Genomic DNA, 23,235 nt, shown 5'->3' with positions numbered 1-23,235 from the left:
GATCAAAGTGATGCTACTGAGACAAGGGAAGCAAGCAAGCATCTGAAGGGAGGCAGCAGGCAAGTGTGGGAAGTACTGTGAGACATTCGGGAAAGATGAGGAGAAATGGAAGACTGATCAATGGGATTCCACGTCAAGTATAGCTCCATTCTACATGGAGAGACTAGCCTGATGCAGGGACAGGAAGAGGAAGTTGGTAGGTACATGACCCTGTAGCAAAAGAGGGACAGGGATGGCAAAGAGTGACAGGGTTTCAGTTGTTCCAGTTTCCTTTTGTGTTCAGGTGGGACTTACCAAAGCTTTTGTGTTGTCAACAAGCAACCTGTGAGAGAGGGAAAGACTAATAGAGAATGGAGCCATGAGATTATCCCGGTAAGTGCTAACAGGACTTAAACACCAACACATTTATTCATGTTAGTAAACACATAAACATGTTAAAGGAAAGACTCAATATTCAGGTTTTCTAGATGTATTTTTATGCTCACGGCTATGGATTAAGTACTGCTGAGGCTATTTAGCATACTGTAAAGATGACCACCAAACTGAGTTAAAGAAAAAAATTTAAGTAAAAAAAAAATCAGCTTACCTCTCGTTTGTCTAATGCAGCATACTCAGCTTCTATTTCCTCAGCCTCCGGGTCACGAGAGAACACCATCTGAGACTCCAGACTGAGGGCCAGGTCTTTGTGGTGCTGCTTTTCGGCACAGTCACAAGGAGTGTCTTTATTTTCATTTTCAGCAAACAAGTCTCCTCCATGTTTTACTAAAAGCTAAAAGAGTTTTTTTTAAAAAAAAAAACACAAAAAACCTCACAACTACAGATTGGATTAAGTTATTTTATGCTACACATTAAAGAAATTAAATGTATGACTGTCATAACAAAATGTACAGTAGATATATGTATCTAAATGTATTTTAATGTAAAATTAAAATGTAATTTAAAATTTTACATTAAAATATAAATGTATTTTAAATAATAAAGAGGCATCAGGTAGCAATGACTTGATTTTTAAGGTTCAGAATTCTTGTTTTACTAATAATGAGTTTCTTTGGCTAAAAAAAGTAAATCTTCAACTTTAAAAACAAATTCTTAAGTATTTTGTCAATTTCCCATACCTAAATAAAACTTTACTTAAATATAAAAAAGATTATAGTTATTCAATGCTTAAACTTTAAAAATTTCTTATGATTTTTCTTTCTCTCTTTTCTTGACAAGAGCCTTAAAAATAACCCAGGCCGGCCTTGGACTCGGTCTTCCTATGCTGCTTTCAGAATGATGGGATTGTGTGCATGTGTGCCACCATACTTGGCCTACACATCTTTCTTAAGAGGGACACAGTTGCCACTGTGAATTTAACCACTAATACCGGGATGTCCTGACAAAACAGACAAAAGTTTTCACTTGTCTCAGCATTCTTCTGTGAAACACTGAATTAGCCTCACATTTGCAAGTAAAAAACAAAGCTCTTTTCAATATTTCTCAAAATGAGAGAGAACTGCTTACTGCAAAGTAAGATGAAGAAAGATATCCCCATATATAATTTGTCGGAGAACTTTCATGACTTGTTCACACTGACATTTCTGCTGGCTTTACGAGTTACATTTTTTTCTAAGGGCTTAAAGTTCAAAATTGTCCACTGTGTCTTGAGACATCAGGAAGAACACAGGACAGCCCCACAGCTTGTCATAAACTTCCTTTTATAGGATTACGACCCTCAGAGCAATACAGTAAGTCACATGGTGTCTTCTAGTCAGACTCTCTATGCTAAGTACTTTAAGTACACATTCTTGCCTTACTATTAATGAGCTTGTGTGACACGGGCATTGTTATCTTAGAATTTACAGAAAGTGACCCAAGTTCCCCAGCAAAGCAGTGTGACTGGATTCAGACAGTTTGCCTAACTTTTAATCATTTCTAGATCCTGAACTAAGTGAGTCACACTGCTCACATAAAATGAAGAAGTCAAGTACACACTGGATCTATTCTGAAGTGCTGCCCAGATTCTCATGTACTGTCTGATGTATGTTTTAGAGGCTTTTATTTTGTAAAAGGGTAATCCAAGTTGGTATTTCATCTAAATAATTTTATATTCTTCATTACCGACCAATAAATACAAACATATAAAGTTCTTCGGGACTGAAATTTTTCTTGTTCTCTCAGGTAAGGGGAATCTTCTAAAAGGAAATGCTGAAGTATGGCCTTTACTCACTGAGGGTTCAAAAGGTGTGTGTGCAGAGGGGACAGGTAAGCCACTGTTGAGAGGCATGCTGACCTTGTTTGAACAGAGACAAACAGGTAGTTCGCTGTGCAAGAGGTCCCCAGATGAGTTTGATTAGAGTGGCCGAGGGAACCACTGTCACAGCTGGCATCTGTAAGAACCTTATAATCAGTGATGGAGACAGACAGCCATGTTTGCAACATGATGAAAATCTGCTTGTAGGCCACCTTTAGCATAGAAAATCGCTAAAAGTACTGTCAAACACTGGAAGGTGATGCATTAAAATAGTACTTCAGCCCACTAGCCTTTGGGAAATAAGTTCAGGAAAAGTACCAGGCAATGACATGCTGGATGGAGATAAGATTTTTTTTTTTCTATACAAACTGAGTTGTTTTGCTTTGACATGATGGGGAGTTTGGTTTAGAAAAGGTAGTTTTCTAACCAAGGCACAGCAAGTATCTTCCTACGTATTCTCATTAGCTAAGCAAGAAGAAACAAGACGACTGGGTTTTATTCATATGGTTTTTAATGTCTCTTAAACACTTGTTGGCACATAAAATGATCTCAACAAATTTATTCTTCTAATTCTGCATTTTTTGGTTCACAATTTCAGAAGAAAAGGAGTAACCCAATATTCAAGACAAATTCCATACCTCCCTTTTGATTCAGGGGTATTGACTGGCCACATCATTTAACTACTTTAAAGACTAAGTTTACCATGGTCTATCTGTTAAATAAGGTAGCTCGTATAACTTTAATAAAAGATGTAATAGAAAGTCAGCTAAGGTGGCATACAACTGTACTCCCAGGATTAAGGAGGTGGAAATGGGAGGATCAAGTTCAAGCTCAGCTTGAGCTATCCGAGACCTTCAAAAACCAAAAGCTAAACCAAATTGTCCTGGCTAGTTTTATGTCAACTTGACACAAGCTATCTGAAAGAAGGGAACCTCAATTGAGAAAATGAGAAAATGCCTCCATAAGATCCAGCTGTAGGGCATTTTCTTAATTAGTGATTGATGGGGGAGAGCCCAGCCTGTTGTGGTTGTTTCCATCCCTGGGCTGGTGATCCTGGGTTCTATAAGAAAGCAGGCTGAGCAAGCCAGGAGGAACAAGACAGTAAGTAGCACCCTCCCAGGCCTCTGCATCAGCTCCTGCCTCCAGGTTCCTGCCAAGACTTCCCCTCAGTGACGGACTGTTGCCTGGAAGTGTAAGTGGGAAATAAACCTTTTCCTCTCCAAGTTGCTTTTGGTCATGGTCTTTCTTTCCCTCCCTTCCTAACTTCCTTCCTTCCAGGTTTTTTTGAGGCTCCACTTGCCTCTACCTCCCAAGTGCTGGGATTAAAGGCGTGCACTACCACCATTTGGTGGTCATGGTGTTTCATCACAGCAATAGTAACTGTAAGTAGCACATACACCAAACCAAAAAGATGCAGTACAAAATACCCTCCAAAGTCTCTTCTAATTCTAAGGTTGCCCTTTGGCCATCTACAACCTCTATGATGCTGAGCACTCCACTCTCCCTCCAATTCCATTCTAATTTCCTATTTTAGCTCCTAGCACTGGGGACTTCCTGCTTTCCTTCCAGTTACTTTCTTAATGCAGTTAAAGGCTTGATGATGATAATGATGTTTTGGTCTGCATAATACAAAGGAATACCAGAGAAATTTAGCAATACTGAAAAATTCCAATCATCTAGTGCATGTATCAAGCTTTTTTGTTGGTCACCAGCTCACAAATAACGACAAAGAAACTTATTATTAAGAAAGCTTGACCTTTAACTTAGGTTTGTCTCAACTAGCTCTTATAACTTAAATTAACCCATTTATATTGATCTAGGTTCTGCCACATGGCGCTACCTCTCTTCCATCTTGTACCTCCTGCTTCCTCTCCGTGTCTGGCTGGCAACTCTGCTTTTCTTCTTCCCAGAGTTCTCTCCCTGTCTGGAAGTCTTGCCTATACCTCCTGCCTAGGTATTGGCCATTCAACTTTTTATTACACCGATCACAGCAATACATCTTCACACAGTGTACAAATATCCCTCAAAAAGTGCAGTGGTTTTCAATCTTCCAAATGCTTTGGTTTTTTAATACCATTCTCACATTGTGGTGACCCCAACCATAAAATTATATTCATTGCTACTTCATAACTGTAATTTTGCTACTGCTATGAATTGTAATGTAAATGTTTTCCAATGGTCTTAGGCGACCCTTGTGAAAGGGCCATTCAATCCCCAAAGGAGTGCGACCCATAGGTTGAGAGTGTCACTGTGGCCTTGTTAAGGTGGTAAAGCAATGTATCTCACATGATGATGATAGTGTAAACAGACCAACTTCTTCACCACTTGTATAAAACAGCATATATAATTATGCACACAAGGAATATAGCAGAATGTATCAGTCAAGTTTGTATACATACACAGTGATGTTCACACAATGGCAAAAGCACCTAACAACACATTTCTCAGATGGTATTCCCTATCATGAGTGACACAGGACTACACATGTTTTCTCAGCCACATTTCTTAAATTTGCTGTTGTTATCTCCCTATAAAACAAGTCAACTACTGCCAGCAATCAGATCATTATCCGAATGGTTTTACAGAAATACTATCCTTCAAAGCCCTCACTCCAACCTACTAATCTTATTCCTCTGATTCCTTTACCTTTCTGTAACACGTCACATGACTGACCCACTCTCCTTTCCTGGAAATTCTTCTCTTCGTATTTTTTGCCCAATATCACCTTAGCCCTCTTATTCCTCTATTTTTCCACTACATAATGGAGACACACAGAGTATTTTAAACCTTCAGGGATTTAAACTGCACTGGTGTGATGTTTCTGGGCAGTCACAGTTGGAAGTACTGTTCCAGGACAGGGTTTTCAAACTATGGAGGAATGATCTGGAAACCTTGATAGTCCCATTATGGCCCTGGAATGGGCACTAATTCTACAGATGATTTCAATGTGGACTGTTGTCTTAGGGTTTCTACTGATGTGACAAAAACACTATGACCAAAGAGCAAGTTGGGGAGAAAGGGGTTTACATGGCTTACATTTCAGCATTGCTGTTCATCACTGAAGTAAGTCAAGACAGGAACTCAAACAGGGCAGGATCCTGGAACGAGGAGGCAATGCAGAGGGCATGGAGGGAACCAGCAGCCCAGGGATGGCACCACCCACCATGTGCCGGGCCCTCCCCGACTGACTGATCACTAATTGAGGAAATGCCTCACAGCTGGATCTCACAGAGGCATTTCCTCAACTGAGGCTCCTTCCTCTGATGACTCTCGCCTGTGTCAAGTGGACACACAGAACCAGCCAGTCCAGCTGTGCTCAAAGCGAGGGCTTCTCAATCTTTAATCTGAGTATGACTGACACTTGACAGTGACTGAGGTAAGAGTCCATTAAACTATAGATTCGGGTTCAGCTGGTCTGACATCAAGCTGTAGTTTCTGTTATTTCCAGTAAGTTTTCAGAAGACTGATAACAATACTAGCGGGGGTCCTTTTGAAGTAACAAGGCAAGAAGCATTCACTGCTTTAAAAATATTTCAAATCTAATCTATATTCCAACCATTAGGCTAATAGATCTATATTTGCTTGCATAAGACTACTTCTCTAATTAAAATTTTTGAATAGCTCATATTTCTGGTCCTGACCCTGAATGTCTAGCACTTGGTGGCTTCTATTTAATATGGCCTAGTGTACCCTCCTTCTAAGTCACTCTTATTTCCCTACAAAATTCTTCAATCTGAATACACTTGAAACCTGAACAGCATTTTTCAATTTGCCATGCAAAATAATCACCCGGGGAAGAGGACAAATTACTCCTAGAATCTCATATACAGATTTTGCTTTGGAATCTGGAGGTCAGGTGTTCAACATAATCAGAAGACTGAAGTCCAGACAGGAAGTTACCTAGATGCTGGTCTGGAAGAGTCCTATATTCTTTTGTATTAAAGCTCTAGGTGCTAAAACCAACATAATTAGGTAGACTCTTCAGTCTGATTGGTGAATGTTTTTTATGGCTTTCAATGAAGCGTGAAACCTGTGCCAAGCAGGTTCTGTGAGTGGCAATAAGGAGAACTGTGACTTACCACATGTGGGTTTCTCACGCCCTTTACTTGATCAAACAGTTACAGTTACAACATCACATAAACATTTAGGGTCAAGTGTGTAAGAAAGATGTGACATAACATTAATTTTTATAAAAATGTTTTTCACCAACTATGAAGCTCTCAAAAACTAAACCACTGCCATGTCTGCCATTTACAGAACCACTAGTACAGGTTAATCACTCAAAGAAATAAATGTGGCCTACTGACTATGATTACCTTGGGGAAGTCTACCAAAGGGGAGAAGTGTCATGGAGTTTTTGTTAGATTATGCTAATTGACATCACCCTTCACCAAAGTTCATTTCTATTCCAAAGCAGAAAAGATAAACTCAGCTACAAAGAAAACCATAATATTAATTATCACATTAAATTCCTACCAGTTTTATGTACTACTGAAGCTTTATTTTTGTGTGCTGGGCATCCATACACAGAATATTTCACGTCCTCTGTTATTAAAGCAAATGGATGTGATATATCAATAATGCTATATACACATACATACCATGGGGGCAGAGAGGGAGTGCTTGTGTTTGTGAGGTATAGTTCCTTTTCCCAATTCTTGATACTACATGGAGGGCTATCACAAACTGGGGCCTACGGGCCAAATCAAGCTAGCTGCCTCTTCTGTATGAATTTGTATAGATCTTAAACACTTTAAATAGCCTGAAGAATATTTCATGACATATAAAAGTTGTAAGAAAATTAGTTGGCAATGTTCACAAAATAACAATGTATCAGAATACTGCTTTGCTTCTTTGTCTATATGTTAACATATTATCTATAGTTACTTGTAGGCTTCACTGGCTAAGTTGCCTGAAATATTTACTATCTAGGCTTTAACAGAAAAGAATTTATTAACTCTTAAATAATTCTGTTATATGAAGACATTATAATTATAGGAAGAGGAAAGGTGAGGAATGAGAATGAACATATGTGAATAATCCAAGGTAAAAAGGCTTTTGCAGAGAATGGCAGCAACATTAGGAGAAACCAGATATCCAAGCTAGTAACTAGAGGTGAGTGAGCCTAGCTTCAGAAATACTGAATTTGAGACTGCTACAATATACTTATGAGAAACAACATAGAAACATAGGGAAACTTCAAAGGAGTCAGTCAAGGCAGCAGAGAAAGAGACACAGGTGCAATTCTGTGCTAAGCCTTTAATACCTTGATACCTGAAGGTTCTAAAAACAACATAATTAAGGGGTTGTAATTTTCATGCTATGCATGAGTATGAGTATATATGTGTGTGTATGCACTTATGGAACACAGAATAGGAAGGAGTATTGATATAAGCATTTCATTTCTATGGTTCAAAATGATGAGCCGTAACTGGGTATGGTGACGCTCACCTTTAACCCCAGCACTCAGGTGGCAGGTGGATCTCTGTGATTTTGAAGACAGCATGGTCTATATAGTGAGTTCCAGGACAGTCAGAGCTACATTAACAGACTCTAATCTCAAAAGCAAGCAAGCAAACAAACAGAAAACAGGAACCACAAGGAAACTGCAAATGATTAAATACAGAGGAAATTGTCAAATAATAATTTTCTAAATTCTTTTTTTTATTTGTTTATGAGTATTTTGCCTGCATGTATGCCTATGAACCATGTGAGTGCCTGGAGTTCAGAAGAGGGTGTCGGATCCCCTGGACCTGGAAATAGGGCTGGTTGTGAGCCACCATGTGGGTACTGGGGACTGAACCCAGAGTCCTTGCCAGAAGCAACAAGTGCTCATAACCACTGAGCCATCTCTCCAGCCCTAGATAACTCTCTAAATTCTACTCTTAAATAAACATATTGTTGTGGTTTGAGTGTGAAATATACCTTGAATATGAGATGTGTTTGAACTCTTGGTTCCCAACTAACAGTACTATTCTGGAAGGCTGTGGAACCTTTAGGGAGTGGAGCTTCACTGTAGGAGATGGGTCACTGGAGTAGGCCTGAAGATTTTCTAATTTTATGTGGGTTTTTTTTGTCGCTGTTTTATTATAAAGAAAAACAGCTGATTCAGAAAGCACTAGCAAGAATCAGGAGCGTAAGCTAGTGAGTTCTCAAATGTTACAGCCTGGTCCTACGTCTGTCTGCTCTCTGCCTCCTATTTAAGGGCGGAGAAGTCCCAGATGTGCCCTCTCCTGCCGTAGTTAGAGCCACTCATCCTACCATGCTTTTCTGGCTATGATTACAACCTCAAACTGTGCGTCCTAAGTTGCTTTTGTCAAAGCAATGAGAAAACTAACACATATAAAGAGAACCAAAACTAACAACTAGAGAAGAAATGCTTCCATAAATGTGATCCCCTAAAAGCTGAAGTCCCATAGGCAGGAGCAGGACCAATAATAAACGTCTCTGCCCCTTCCATCACTAGATAATTTCATAGTTTTATGAAAAATAAATATCTGGTGGTATTTATTCACTCCATCTATACCACTATATGATACTTAGAACCACTGAGCATTAAAAATATTTAAAAATTATAGAAATTGAACTTAGCCCTATTACTCTTATAATAAAAACTGTAAGCAATAATGTGGAGAAGTTTAAAAGTATTTAAATTACCCATGCTAGTAAATTTTATAAGATACATGATATTCCAGGAACGTTAGTTACATAATAGGCTACATATTATAATGTGTTTGTTTTAAGCACTTATGCTAGGAAAACAGATAAGGCCTCTGTAGAGAAGTTAATATATGCTTCCTAGGGAAATACTTTTAGTTTAACAATAAGCATGAAAAAAAGTCAGTAAGGGCCTAAAGCTGAACAAGAGTATAGTTAAGACATTGGTGATAAACTTTAAGTGGGCAAAATATTACACTAAAATTTGTCAATAAATGCTGAAATGTATGTGAGGTGTTCATAAGGCTTCATTTGGAATGCTTTACAGTAAATCAACAAGCTCTTCTCAATATAGAAAACAGAACAGTCACCAACCAGAGTGGCTCATGTGATGTGTTATGCTGGTAGATTAAGCAGTGCAAAGAGAAACACACACACACACACACACACACACACACACACACACACACACACACCAAGGCACTCATCGGCCCTTCCAAATACTATATAAGATACCCCTCTGCGAACAACAACCAAAAGATACTGGTAAAATAAATTACCACCCCAGTTTTTCAACAATTTAATACACACAACATTGCAAATACACTAAAAACTGACTTCTACTTAACACTGCTTACTGAGAATTATTGGAAGCAAATTATTAAAGCAGAAACTAAGAGTATTATTGCTACTAACAAGAACAAGCTATTTCTACCTCAATACATTTAAAGAACCAGAGTCCCACACATGTGAGTCACCACAACAGATTCTTCCCTAGGAGGGAGTGCAGAACAATATTCAGGAAAGCTTGTGTAAAAAGTCAGGAATTCTGTTGATATGCATTCCCTCCAAGGCCTAGGACATCTTTTTACATGTTGAGTCAATGTTCCAAAGCACTGCTTCGAAACAGATTCAAGTTAGTGATCATAATTCACTAACTAGTGGGCAAAGGTGATACAAACAGAGGAAACAAAAGGACAAAGTTTCTAAAAGATTAACAAGTAACAAATGGCAGTAATAGAAAACAAGATCATAAGAGTTCAAGAAGTAACAAAAGTTGATCTTTACCTATGCTAATGAAATTATGTGATTATAATCTTTAAAAATATATTCATAATTTTGATATCAACTTAAAAGTATAACACTAAAGACACATTAAATATTAAATCTTTTATATTTTTAATTTTATTAGAATTATTTTTAAAATAAAGTACACAAATTTTAGAATAAAAAGACTGATCCAATCTATAAGGTGTCCTGTTCATAGTTAAATACATCTATATAAAGAAATTCTATCAATTATGTATGAATTAACATTATGGTGGTATTGTGTTCCCCAAAATATTGTGCACCCTAATAAACTTATCTGGGTTCAGAGACAAAACAGCCACTAGATACAGAGGCTAGAAAATGGTGGCACTCACTCACACCTTTAATCCTAGCATTCCAGAGGTAGAAATCCCTCTGGATCTCCGTGAGCTCAAGGCCACATTGGAAACAGCCAGGCATGGTGACACACGCCTTTAATCCCAAGAAGTGAGCCTTTAATCCCAGGGAGTAATGGCAAAAACAGAAAGATATATAAGGTGTGAAGACCAGAAACTAGAAGCATTTAGCTGGTTAAGCTTCAGGCTTTCGAGAAGCAGTTCAGCTGAGATCCATTTGGATGAGGACTCAGAAGCTTCCAGTCTGAGGAAATAGGATCAGCTAAGAAACTGGCAAGGTGAGGTAGTTGTGGCTTGTTCTGCTTCTCTGATCTTCCAGCATTCACCCCAATACCTGGCTTCAGGTTTGATTTTTATTAATAAGACCCTCTAAGATTCATGCTACATAACATGAATGTTGGTAGCTGAGAAAATATGTACTGTTGTATGAACAGTAGTGATGATACTATACAGAGTTACTATAGGGCAAGCGCCCAAGCCCTGCCCCCAGGCCCTGCCTCCAGACTGCTCTGAGTGCGAGGTCCAGTCCCGCAAGGCAAGTAAGTGGCCAGGCCCCAGACTACTCTAAAGGCCATTAAAAAAAAAAAAAAACCCATGATGAGGCCACAGAATCCCACCAATCCCTCAGCTTACCCCAAAATCAGGTTATTGAATCCCACCAATCCCTGAGTTTGCCCCAATATTAGCCTACAAAATCCCACCAATCCCAGGCCACTCTGGAAAGCTCTGCTTCCTAAGAAACCCTATATAAAGCCCGCCTCCTGTGCAGTTCTTTGTTCCTTCTCTCCTGAGCAGAGGCAACCTCCTTTTTTCTCTCCCCATAAATCTCTTGTGTAGGGTTTGTTGTACAGTGTGACTTTGTGGTATTCCTTGGCTTCCGACTGCCAGGATACCTTTCCCCTTAGAGCTGTGACACTTATAGTTACAATGTCTTTTAAGAAATTATGGGTTAATGGGTGATTTTTAATCTAAGCTGTAAGATGCTTTCTATATTAGCAATATATAAAGATAGTTATAAATCAAAATCTCACACTGGTGAGGCCCACATGTGAGCACCTGCCTGGGCATGCCCTGGAGATGTGGCTGCACTGGGACTTACTGGGAGCATGACCTTCCTCCACCTCACTGCTGCTCTTCTCTCCCACCCCTTACCCAACCCTCTATTTTAACTCTGGATAAATATTCTTATTACACATACTTCACGTCTGTTAAGCACCATCAACCTCTCCCCTTTGGGCACTGACACAAAACTGCAGGTTGGTAATTCATTGATTCAAGGCTTTGAAATATGGCAACTTGCTTTGAATGATAAATGAAATCTAATACTCAGGAAACTGGCCCCCTGCTCCACTCTCACATACAGCCTGGGATGGAATGTTCCAGTGCAGACAGGTCTCAAAATGTAGTATGTATTCAGGAATACTTTAACACAGATTCAACAGAAACAAGACATTTTAAAGACAAGGTTTTAAAAAGGAGTATAACAAATGCATCTATTAACAGTTACCTATTTAATAAAAAAATCAAGAAAAGAAAATATATCAATAGGTCGTACGTGTCATTTTCCCCTACATTCAAGATCTGTTAAGATTCATAAACTGGCTATTAAAAAAAAAAATCACCCCGCCGGGCGGTGGTGGCACAAGCCTTTAATCCCAGCACTAGGAAGGCAGAGCCAGGCGGATCTCTGTGAGTTCGAGGCCAGCCTGGGCTACCAAGTGAGTCCCAGGAAAGGCGCAAAGCTACACAGAGAAACCTTGTCTCGAAAAACAAAAACAAAATAAATAAATAAATAAATAAATCACCCCTTAAAAAAGAAACAAAACAAAACAAAGCAAAACAACAAAACCCCAAACCCTATTATTTTCAGTATGACAGTACTTAGCTGACTGTTATCTTAGGAGATGTTAACATTATTGATCTCGGTTACACTGTATTTCAAAAGGCTGGCAAGCTGCATGGTTTTTGTTGTTGTTCCCTAACACAATGAAATAACTTTACTTATAAAGGGCTTTGGTTCTTTTACAATGAATAAAGAGGTAAGAACTGCTAAGACAAAGCAAACACTGACTACCACATATTATCAATACACACATTTTCTAGCACAAAATATTGAAAAGAAACCAGGTTTTACCTCTACACAGGCTTTCATCCCTGAGGCTGCAGCATAGTGAAGGGGTGTGTTTTTTTTGTTATCAACAGCATCAATAGCTGCTCTTTCATATTCACCCTGGTCAAGTTTTGCTCCTTTCCATCTTAAGATCATCTGCAGACAATCCGCCCTTCTGAAATCATCTTCCATGGGGCGTGCTAAGCGAGGATGAAGGGTGCCTTCAGAGATCATGATTTGAGATCCCATACACAACAAATGCATAGATGTTTCATTATGCACATTCCGTTTATTTGGGTTTCCATCTCTACCAAAAAGAAAAGTCCTAAAATGGAAAGGAAGGATAAAAACAACTTTTTCCTACCTAAAAATACAGAGAAGATAACAATTTTAAAGGTAAGGTCTACTTCAGAGCTAAAAATCCAATTTCCATAAAAGTGTCACTCACTTAAGAAGACGGGGAGTCAGTGAAATGACTGGGAAGGTAGAGAGCTTGCAACACAAGCCTGGCAACCTGAGTTTGGGGCACAGAACTCATGGTAAAAGGACAGAACTGACTCTTCAAAGTTGTCCTCTGACCTCCGCCACGAGTTGGGGCACATGTATGGGTGCACTCATATGCACGACTCATACACATACACAAGAAAAATGAACTTTAGTGTCTAGAAAGTGCATGAGAATAAAATAGGGGGGAGGGAAAGGAAAAGAAAATAAAAAAGGAGAAAAAAGGAGGAGGGTAGGGGATGTCTCAATGCAAAAGGGTACTTTCAAAAAAGTAATAGAAATAAAAAAATCACAACATAAAGGAGAAGCCCTGACATGGCATTATGAGTCAAGGAACCTCCAACGATGGCACTGAGTTTATTCTTTTGTTGGTATCTACTGCTGGCATGCAGCCTGCCCTGAAGGATAGTTTATTTCCCTGGTGAGACTCGCTTGAAGGAAACTAAATTTTCATTCGCAAGTGGTTATCAATAGAGATTGCTTCTGGATTAGGGATGGGGCTTGTGTCCACTCCTCCTTTAGCTTCTACGACACTCAGATGAGTTTTTCAAATGACTCAGTCTGTCTTAACATATGTTGGTTCGAGTATGGTATATGAATAAAATCTAGACTTTAGTTTAGAAAATAGAAAAGTAATTTTAAATTGCCTTTTTAAATGATTGAATGCTAATATTTGATAACGCACCAAAAATCTAACAAGTGGTAGATTATTAAACATTAGTTAAAAACTGTATGAATGAACTTTTTGTAGTATTAACTAAAAATCTAATGGTCTAAGCTACATTTAAAATTTTATAATCAGTGCAGAACTTTAAATAATTATAAACCAATGTGAAATATACTGATTCACTGAGTTACAGAGACCCTCTATGTTATCTTTACTATATAATAAATTACATTGGTTTTTATCACTACCAATTTTATTAGAATATAAGAACTTGGAAGTTGTCAAGTTGAATATTTTAGCATTCATTTGAAAGATCAAATTTTATCATAAGCATCAAAGACTAGCAGTTGTTTTACTTGAAAGATCTAATTAGTTTTTGAGAAAATGTCAGCCTAAGGCTCAGCTCTCACTCACCATTTGAGACTAGTGCTGTATTGCAGTGGGCACCAACTCCTGAAGAAACCGTAACTGGCAAACCCGTGACAACAGAATGCCCATCCTCAGCTGGGATATGTACCACCCCTTCTAAGACTCAGGGAACGCCGCAGAAGAAGGGGTGGAAAGAATGCAAGAGCCAGAGGACAGGGAGATGTGCAGCAAAAACATGTTTTCTGGACATGACATAGCAACTACTGTACTCACTCCTTACCTCAGGAAAGCTGTGCCGATCTGCACAGGACTGGAACAAGACTGGGTCATTCAGTATTTTATCATGGGTAGGGAGGGGACGAGCCTATGAGGCCCCCTCCCTCCCAGAGGGTTTGTTGGCAGTTAGTGGTCCAAAGGGGCCATTGCAAAACAGTGTACACTCGTAAAGGGTGAGTGTGAACAATGACCAAAGAGGTCACTTTGTCTGTTCTATAATTCAGGCAACTTTTGTATTATTTCTTAAGTCTCTATAACAGACAGCTTTTCCTGAGAGGGTTTTTCTTGACCAGCTGATTGACAGATCCATTTGGATTGATTCTTAGGTGAGGGGACACTAATGTGTCACTTTTTTTTTTCTTTTTAAACAGAAAGCCTCCAGCTAGCTAATAATTTTATGTTTAGACAGTTATCTATTAATGACCTTCCAGGAAGTTCAGGATATCATACCTATAACCCAGAGCTAAGCTATGACTCAGATCTCAATTCCAGTAATCAGAGTTCTGTCGTTTCAGTTCTTAGTTGTATAAATTTCCGATAATGAGGAAGGGCTCGTCCCTAGTGTACTGTTGATAGTCTTTCACTCCTAATGCTAAATGTCTCTGAATTATTCTTAACCTCTTTAACCACTTTCACCCTTGAGACAACACTGCTCTGCAATGGTCCCTTTGGCTACTGCCCACTCTTACTTTGAGATTATTCAACTTTCCTCTGTAATCTAATCTGTCTATTTTCTACATTACACTCTGGATAAAAATACATTCAAAGCAACAAGTATGTGTGAGCTACCTTCACTATTAGAACTTTTGGTCTGATCCAGAAACAATAAAGATCATACTAAATCACAATCATACCAAATTATTTGGGTATTCTCAGTTTTTAGAAAACTTAACCCAAAATAGTATCACATAACACAGATCTATGCCAGTATACATTTTCAAAGATCACAAATATTTTCCTTTCCACTGATTACTTATTAATGGGCTTCAAGTAATACTTACCCTAATATTCTGTTCATTCCATGTCTAGCAGCATAGTGTAATGGAGTGTTGTGCTGATAGGGCTCTCCATAAGATGTATTTGGATCAAGGGATTCTTTTAGCTGAGGATTATTTTCATATATTTGGCAAGCCAGGTTTTCATCACCATTGATGAGTGCTTTGCGGAATTTGGTGGTTGTATTTCCCATGTTTTGTTTTATTTTCTGATAGGCAGTGGCACTTTCTTCCTTCAGCCACTTCTTGAATACTTCTACAACATGTTGTATATTCTAATGAAGGAGAAGTTATCAAATTAGATTGTAACACAGTAATTACAAAGCAGTATCCTAAAGAGACAATTACAAATATTAATAATATCTGGGAAGTAGATGAAGGGAATAAACAATACTACATGCTGCCAAATTTGTCATATTTTTAACATTGGTCAAATTAACTTCTAGTTAAATTTTAACATTTTACCATACCAAGATTATAAGGCTGTACAGCTGCACTTTATCTAGAAAAGCTGTCTACATATAGAAACTTTTATCTTCACAGGAGAAAATCAATTGCACTGACTTTTATGGTTGAATACACTTACACTCACTCCATGAGGGTTAATCTTGGTTGAAAACCTGATGACATCAAGAATCAACTAAAACCCAAGCAGCTGGGCACACCTGTGGAGAAATTTCTTGACTGGATCACTTGAAATGAGCAGACGCACCTTAACTCTGGGCTGCACCTTCTGCCATCAGCTCACATAAAAGCCCACGGAAGAAGAAAGCTTTTGCTTTTTGCCTTCTCCCTCACTCTTGCTGGCAAGTCCATCTTTCTGTTGCTGAGGCATTCAGCTGCTGGCATTAGAACCTATTTCTTCAGAATTCTAATCAAGATGTAAGATAGCAGCTCTCCACACCAGCACCAGATTGGAACTACTGAGACAATCAGGCTCACTGACTGAATAACTAATAAACTCTTGACCTTCTGGTCAAAAGATAAGCTATTGTTGAGCTACTAGGATTACAGCCTGTAAATCACTCTAATAAGCACCCCTCCACAAACACACGCATGCACGCATACAGAATGCTATTCTGTCAGTTCTGTTCCTTTAGAAAACCCCAACTAGAAACACAGCCCAGTTAATTATATGTAGGTATTACTAAGTCAATTTGTGCGTTACTAAGAAAAGAACAAAAAGTTTTCTTCAATTAAGAACTACAGTTCAGGAAAAATGAAACTGCTAAGTACTTACCAGAAAAAGACTTAAAATATAAATACATGTAAAACTACAGAACTTACTGATACTCAGATAATCACAGCAAACTAATAATACTGATCAGACACAGTAAATATATTTAATATTATCCTATCTTTTAAAGTCATGAAATTTTCCTCTATAAAGGATTTAAAGCAAGGCTGAAAACATTAAACGTCTGTGCACATTACACGTGGGAAGAAGTCATGATGACCAAATGGGCAATGTGAGTTGGGGGAAAGGAAAGGAAAAAAATAATCTGAAATGTGAAATGTTGTATTTGCTGAGACTACTTTTAATCAAGTTAATTATCCCCTAAAAATGTCAAGTTCCCATCTGCACAGTAAGGAAAATGACTATTTTGCAGAGACGGGTATAAAGATCATAAGAGAAAGTTTATGTAAAGTATCCACAACAGACCTTGTTTAATGGTTCAATGCTAGAAAGTTCTATTCTAAGTATCCTTTCTGTATCTATTGTTGAATTCCTATTGCTGTGATGTGACTGTCCCCAAAGACCCATTTGTCTGTGACACTGAGGGACACAGCTCTAGGAGACCTCGCCCCTTCTTCTCTCTCTGTGCCTCCCTGTGACCTTGAGTTAAACAGAATTCCTCCACTACACACTCCCACCACGATGTAATGTGCCATCACAGGCCCTGATGCTTCGGGGCCTGAACCCTCTGAAACTGAGCAAAAAGAAGCCCTCCCTCCCCTCTCAGGCATTTCATCACAGTAACAGAACTGTAATCATCAACATGAGCAACAAAGGAGACAGCATAAACAAAAGCAGATATGAAAAAAGGAGCCCTATGGAAGAGCTGTAAGGATGCATCGCATTTAGACACTAGCACTGAGTAACAGGTAACAAGACTGAGAACAGGTTGGGACAGATAAGGAACTTAAAGTCTAATATAATGGACTGATAATGACAAGCTTTTATACAAGGCAGGGATATAATTATGTCATGCCTTAGGGAATGTGTGAGAATACAGAAGGCAGAAAGGTAAATGCAGAGGATGTGTACGTTACCCTTTTTATTCAATGACAGGTTGGCTACCCAAGCAAAGCTTTAAAAAAATCACTTGAAAAATAATATTCATGTTGTACAATGAATTTTTTTACAAGGCAGTAACAATTTCAAAAAGAACAACTTGAATGATGGAAAAACCTTTAAGTTTCTTATAAAATAGTGGCTCTCAAATGTGGCAATATATCCTAGTAGCCTAGAGAACTTCAAACAATCCTATTGGATTGATTAAATTCCAGAAAAAGTGTCCAGGTGTTGTACCTAGTACCTAGGCATTGATGTTTAAAGCTCCTTGGGTGATTTCAATATGCAGACATCACTGTTTTAAAAGCTCCTTCCAACTAACTATCAGGGTAAGAAATCACCAAGCCTGTTTTAGAAACAGGAATTATGTGCTTACTACAGAAGTCCATAATGGTTCACCATTATCCTCAACAAGGCCACAAATTAATTATTTATTGACATTTCTGTTACTGGTTTATAAAGTTTTAAGTATACAAATATATTCATAGTAATTTTTAAAAATATGAATATTGACTTCCCCCATGCAAAAACAGAACTCAGGGTCTAAGAATGTCGTTCAGCTGGTAGAACGCTTGTGAAACTTGCATGAAGTCACAGGTTTGATTCCCAGCCCCACATACACCAAGTGTGGCGATATGCACATGTAATACCCTGGGAGGTGGAGAAAGAGACTCTGGAGTTCAAGGTCACACTAGGATGCATAGTGAAGTAGAGACCAGCCTGTGGAACATGAGACCCTTAATTTAGAAGAACCACAAAGAAAACCCAGTCTATTTACCTGAAGATTACCACTGTTAAATAACTACTTTATATATGTCTACATGTATTTGTTTGTACATAAATATTAATACATTAATTTGATCACACCAGTTACAAAAAGAGCTGCTGAAATTTTAGCCTGACATACTACTTCATAGTCTCATCTCCAGTGGAAGAAGCAAATCTTCTCTCCCACATGCTATACTTCTCACAGTGTATTATAGAGTCTTCTAAAATTTTTCAGGGACAGTCTAGATTTTAGTTTACTCTTTTGCTTAACAGAGTGCAGAGTAAAGTATTCGTTCTCAGTAAAAGAAGGTTTTGTTGTGTATGGCTCTAAGCATTTAACAATTTAACGTTTTTGTTATTGTGCTCTGAGATAGCATCTCACTAAGACACCTAAGCTGGCTTTGAATTAGTGATCTTCCTGACTCTGCTCCATCTCCAGAGTGCTAAAAGGACAAGTGTGTCACTATGCCTGGTTTACATTATTCTTAATAAGAACTCCATTCAGCGTACTGTACATTTTTATCTACATAAATATAAAGGATATCATGTCGATTGTGAAGTACCTCTCTTAAGAATATGAAAACTTTCAGGTGTTTTGGTATTCGCTCCTCTGATGCAATGCTGCTTAGTTACAAACTTTTCCATAATGTATGTTAGATTAACAACATATTTCTTTGATTTATATAAAATATTACTTTAGCAAAATGATCTACAGGAACAATAATTTACATCAAATATATCCTGGGAGTACTTTAAATAGTTACAAGATGACTTTTAAAAAATCAATAATACTCTAAATGTGCATTAAATATTACTGTTACTCATGCTGAAAGGCGTAATGGCATCAAGAAGCCTTTTGTGGCTTTGTTATTTTCAGGACTGTTTCATTTTTAAAATCTGATCAATAAACCTGAAAGTGTGCAGAAGCACGTCATTTAAGAGTTTCGTTCATGCCATTCAGATTATCCTCAGAAGTCTTGTCGAGAACTCTGCCAGCCATGTCCCTGTTCTTTTTCACAGGCACAGCTGCAGTTACCCAAAGCAACTGCTCATTCTTTGTTTGAATCAAAACCTTTAAGTAATATTTTCTATGTAACATGTAATATTACATAAATGTATAAATTGGATTTATAGTACAAGTCTTTTGATGGTGCTATTATAAATGGCACTTTAAAAAAATCAAATGCTCAGGGGCTAGGGAAATGGCTCGGTAGGTAATGTGCCTGCTGAACAAGGCTCCGTAGGACACATGTAAAAGTTAGATGGGCACATACGCAACTCTAGCTTTCTGGGAGGCAGAGCAGATTCCTGGAGTACACTGGCTAGCAAGCCTCGTTGAATCAACGAGCTCCAGTTCAGTGAGACTGTATCTCAGAAAACTGATTGGAGAGTAATCAAGACAGATATCCAATATCAAACTCTGGCTTCTGCACACATCTGCAGCATGTGTACCAGAGTGCTTATGTACACAAACTTACATGAACACCCTCACGCTCATTTTTAGCATATAGAGATATGGTTCAATTTGCACATTGTCCTTGTATCCTATGAACCTGCTAAATTCACTTCTTAGTCCTAGAAGTTTGAAAAACCTAGTTTTGGGGGGTTATCTACTTATCACTTATAAATAGTGTCATTCCTTTCATTTACTGTACCAACAACATAGTTGTTTTTTTAATTAGTAGGCAAATGATTGAGGAGAAAGATGTTAGCACATATTCAAATAATGTCCCTAATACTGATATTAAGTGAATAAAGTAAACTTACAATGCTCCAGGCTAACACCTCATGTAACATAATAACATGATGTAATTTGACTTGATACACAAAAAGATTTCCTATGTTCTATAATATTTTCATCCAAAGATGCTTAATACCCATCTAAATGAGAAGATAGAGAAACGAGAATTGAGACATTCCTCTTCAAAAGTGTTAAGATCAATGAGGTAAGAAAACTGTACAACTGTTTACAGATTAGTGGAGACTAAGTGTGCATGACAACTAAATGCCATGCCTTAGATTATAAAGTGGAAAAGGAAAGCAATACTGGAAAACTGGGAAATAAGAAGAAAGTATATACAGATGTTGGTCCATGTTCTTTGGGGAATGCTGTGAAATGGTACAGTCACTTGCATATACCTACATATACCCTCTCAATTCTTCCTGACACCAGCTTTACTTTAGTTTAGTCATATACACTTTTTATACAGACTAACTGATGCTATATGGTATAGTGAATTGAAAGTTTTAAGAATAGAACTAGTTTGTAATTGACAAGATTTTAAATAAGAACCTTGATTTTCTCATCTAGAATATATTAACTGCAGAATGCCATTTTAAAGATTAAACCTGACAAAGTATGTAAAGCTCTATACTTCATAAAAACAATCAATACAACATAATCTCTCTTCATGTACATGCTATTTCTCTACATGGAAACTGTTATTAGTAGCATAAAATTTTATTAATTCTTAAAATCAGAATGATATACAGTTAAATCTTTCCCATTTGTATTTAGTCACAAAACTTTTTAACATTATTTTACATGACTATTTACTTTCTATAGTAGATTTCTAAAAAGCATATGTTGAAATTCTTCATTAAAAGTATTTAAGAGCACTTGCTGCTCTTCCAGAAGATCTGAATTACAGTTACATGTAACTCCAGCAACAAGGGACCCCTCTTCTAGGCGTCTCAAGCACCGACATATATACAGCACACACTAATACAGAAACACACATATACACAAATAAAAATAAAAATAAATTTTTAGGTACTGAAGAGATGGCTTGCAGTTAAGAGCACTCACTGCTCTTGCAGAAGACCTGAGTTATGGTTCAGGCGCCCACATCAAATGGCTCACAACCATCTGCAACTCCAGCTCCAAGGTATCTGATGCCCTCTTCTGGCCTCCACAGGCACCCACACTCACAGTACATACTCACACAAAGACACATGTGTATATATATATATAAGTATAAACAGTAATAAAAATTAATCTTTTCCAAAAAGTATTTACTACTGTCACATTTCATATTGATGTCAGACAAGGCTGGTCATTTAATGAGGTGCTAGTTGCTCCAACACCAATGTTAAAAAAGACCATGAATTTTAAAGTTAAATTAAGTTTTATTCACTACATGTTCTCCTTCTCTTTTTTCTTTTTAGAGTTCCCTTTTCTGAACAATTGTATCTACCCATCCTCTGTAGAGACTCTTTTAGAGCAAATGGAGACCATCATAGAGAAGGAACAACTTGACAGAAGACAGGGATCAACAGATGCTAGGGGTACATCTACATCACAGCTCCTGCATCTACACATCAGAGAACATCTTAGAAGAAGGAGCAGAATGAGTGTAAGAGCCAGAATACCAGGAAGTCAGCTGTGAAAACTTCTCTCTAGAAATGGCTGCATAAACAGGGCAGGAATAATAATATCAATGGGCATGTTTACATGGAAGGGAAATTTTCTGTTAGGGTCCCACCCCTTAAAAAAGAACTCTAGACCAATGGCTACTAGGAGAATTAGCCTCTCCCAGGAATGAGCCCCATCATTGGTTATCCAATGCAAAACGATCAGCTCAAACACACACACACACACACACACACACACACACACAAATAGACTCAGCAGGTTGTGTGTGGGTATTTGTACATGCAGATACATGTACATATGTGTGTAACAATAATAACCAAAGGAAAAGAGGATATCAACTTGAGAATAGGGGAGCGCTCGAAGAAGGTTAGCTGAGAGGGGATAGAGGGAGGGAAAGGAGGGGGCAAGTGATAGAATTCTATTTAAATTAAAAGCATTTAAAAAAAGAGTTGAAATGTTGGGCTGGGTATGGAGACTGAGGCAAGTGGATCTCTGTAAGTTTGAAGACAGCCTGGTCTAGACAGTGAGTTCTGGGATAGTTAGAGCTGATTATATTAATTAGTCCCTGTCTCAAAAAAGCCAAAATACTGGAGAACTGCTATTTGGGAAAGTGTGTGAGAATTTTAGGGATAGGGGCTAGAAAGATATCTCAGCAGTTAAGAGCACTGGCTGCTTTTGCAAAGGTCTGGGTTCAGTTCTCAGCACCCACTGGCTGCTAACAACCATCCATAATTCTAGTTCCAGAGGGTGCAGCAGCCTCTGCTGGCCTCCATAGACATTGTACATACATGGTACACAGACATACATGCAGGCAAGAGACATATAAACAAAAATAGTATGATTTTAGGAACAACAACATAAAGTGCTATTTCAAAATACTAGAGCAACATGAAATTGATGTAGTTGGCTTCAAAACTGACTTCAAAGAAGTTGAATCTGACTACTAAGAAAGCCTTCAGGACCAGTGAGATGACTCAGTGATAAAGGTGACTGTTGCCAAACCTAACGGGCCTGAGTTTAATCTCCAGGCCCCACTTGGTGGAAGGAGAGAACTGACTGCTTCTTGAAAGTTGTCTTCTAACCTCACACATATGCCATGGCATACTTACACCCACCTATATAAGTAAAATGTAAATTTTTTTAAAAGAAAGCCTCTTAGACATATGACCAAAAAATGGCAAAAAGTCTACTGAGTAGTTTTGTATCTGTTCCCTATACAGTTACTCCCTGCCGCAACTGGTCCCTATACATCTCTGACTCTTCAATATGCAACTTAAAAAAAATAAGTGTATTGATATTTTGCCTGTATCTATGTCTGAGCACCAAGTGCATGCAGTACCAGTGGAGGCCAGAAGAGGTCATGAGATCTCCAGGAACTGGAGTTACCCATGGCTGTGAGCTGTCAAGTGGGTGCTGGGAATCAAACCCAGGTCTTACAGAAGAGCAGCCAGGGCTTTTAACTGCAGAGACATCTCTCCGGCCCCAGCAGGCAACTCTTGAGTTGAAACTTACTACTTTAACAAGTTTCAAAATTTTAAG

General features: G+C 38.2%; 1 protein-coding gene across 4 annotated transcripts in view; it reads right to left on the bottom strand.

The window, feature by feature from the left end:
- Nucleotides 1-23,235, bottom strand: part of Ankib1 (ankyrin repeat and IBR domain containing 1) — a 112,771-nt gene that overhangs the window by 70,526 nt on the left and 19,010 nt on the right. For 3 of the 4 annotated variants that reach the window (XM_059257318.1, XM_059257321.1, XM_059257319.1), the window contains exons 2-4: nucleotides 15,263-15,531; nucleotides 12,470-12,770; nucleotides 587-769 (exon numbers count right to left, since the gene is read on the bottom strand). In XM_059257318.1, the coding sequence (XP_059113301.1) occupies nucleotides 587-769; nucleotides 12,470-12,770; nucleotides 15,263-15,450 (672 nt within the window). In that variant the 5' untranslated portion in view covers nucleotides 15,451-15,531. Of the gene's footprint in view, nucleotides 1-586; nucleotides 770-12,469; nucleotides 12,771-15,262; nucleotides 15,532-23,235 lie in introns of those variants that run through there. The other variant, XM_059257322.1, reaches the window with a different exon arrangement.

The sequence above is a fragment of the Peromyscus eremicus genome, chromosome 3 (assembly GCF_949786415.1).
Source record: "Peromyscus eremicus chromosome 3, PerEre_H2_v1, whole genome shotgun sequence".
NCBI classification, from domain to species: domain Eukaryota; kingdom Metazoa; phylum Chordata; class Mammalia; order Rodentia; family Cricetidae; genus Peromyscus; species Peromyscus eremicus.
The sequence above is the reverse complement of the archived record's forward strand: the minus strand, read 5'-3'. Positions and strand labels throughout refer to the sequence as shown.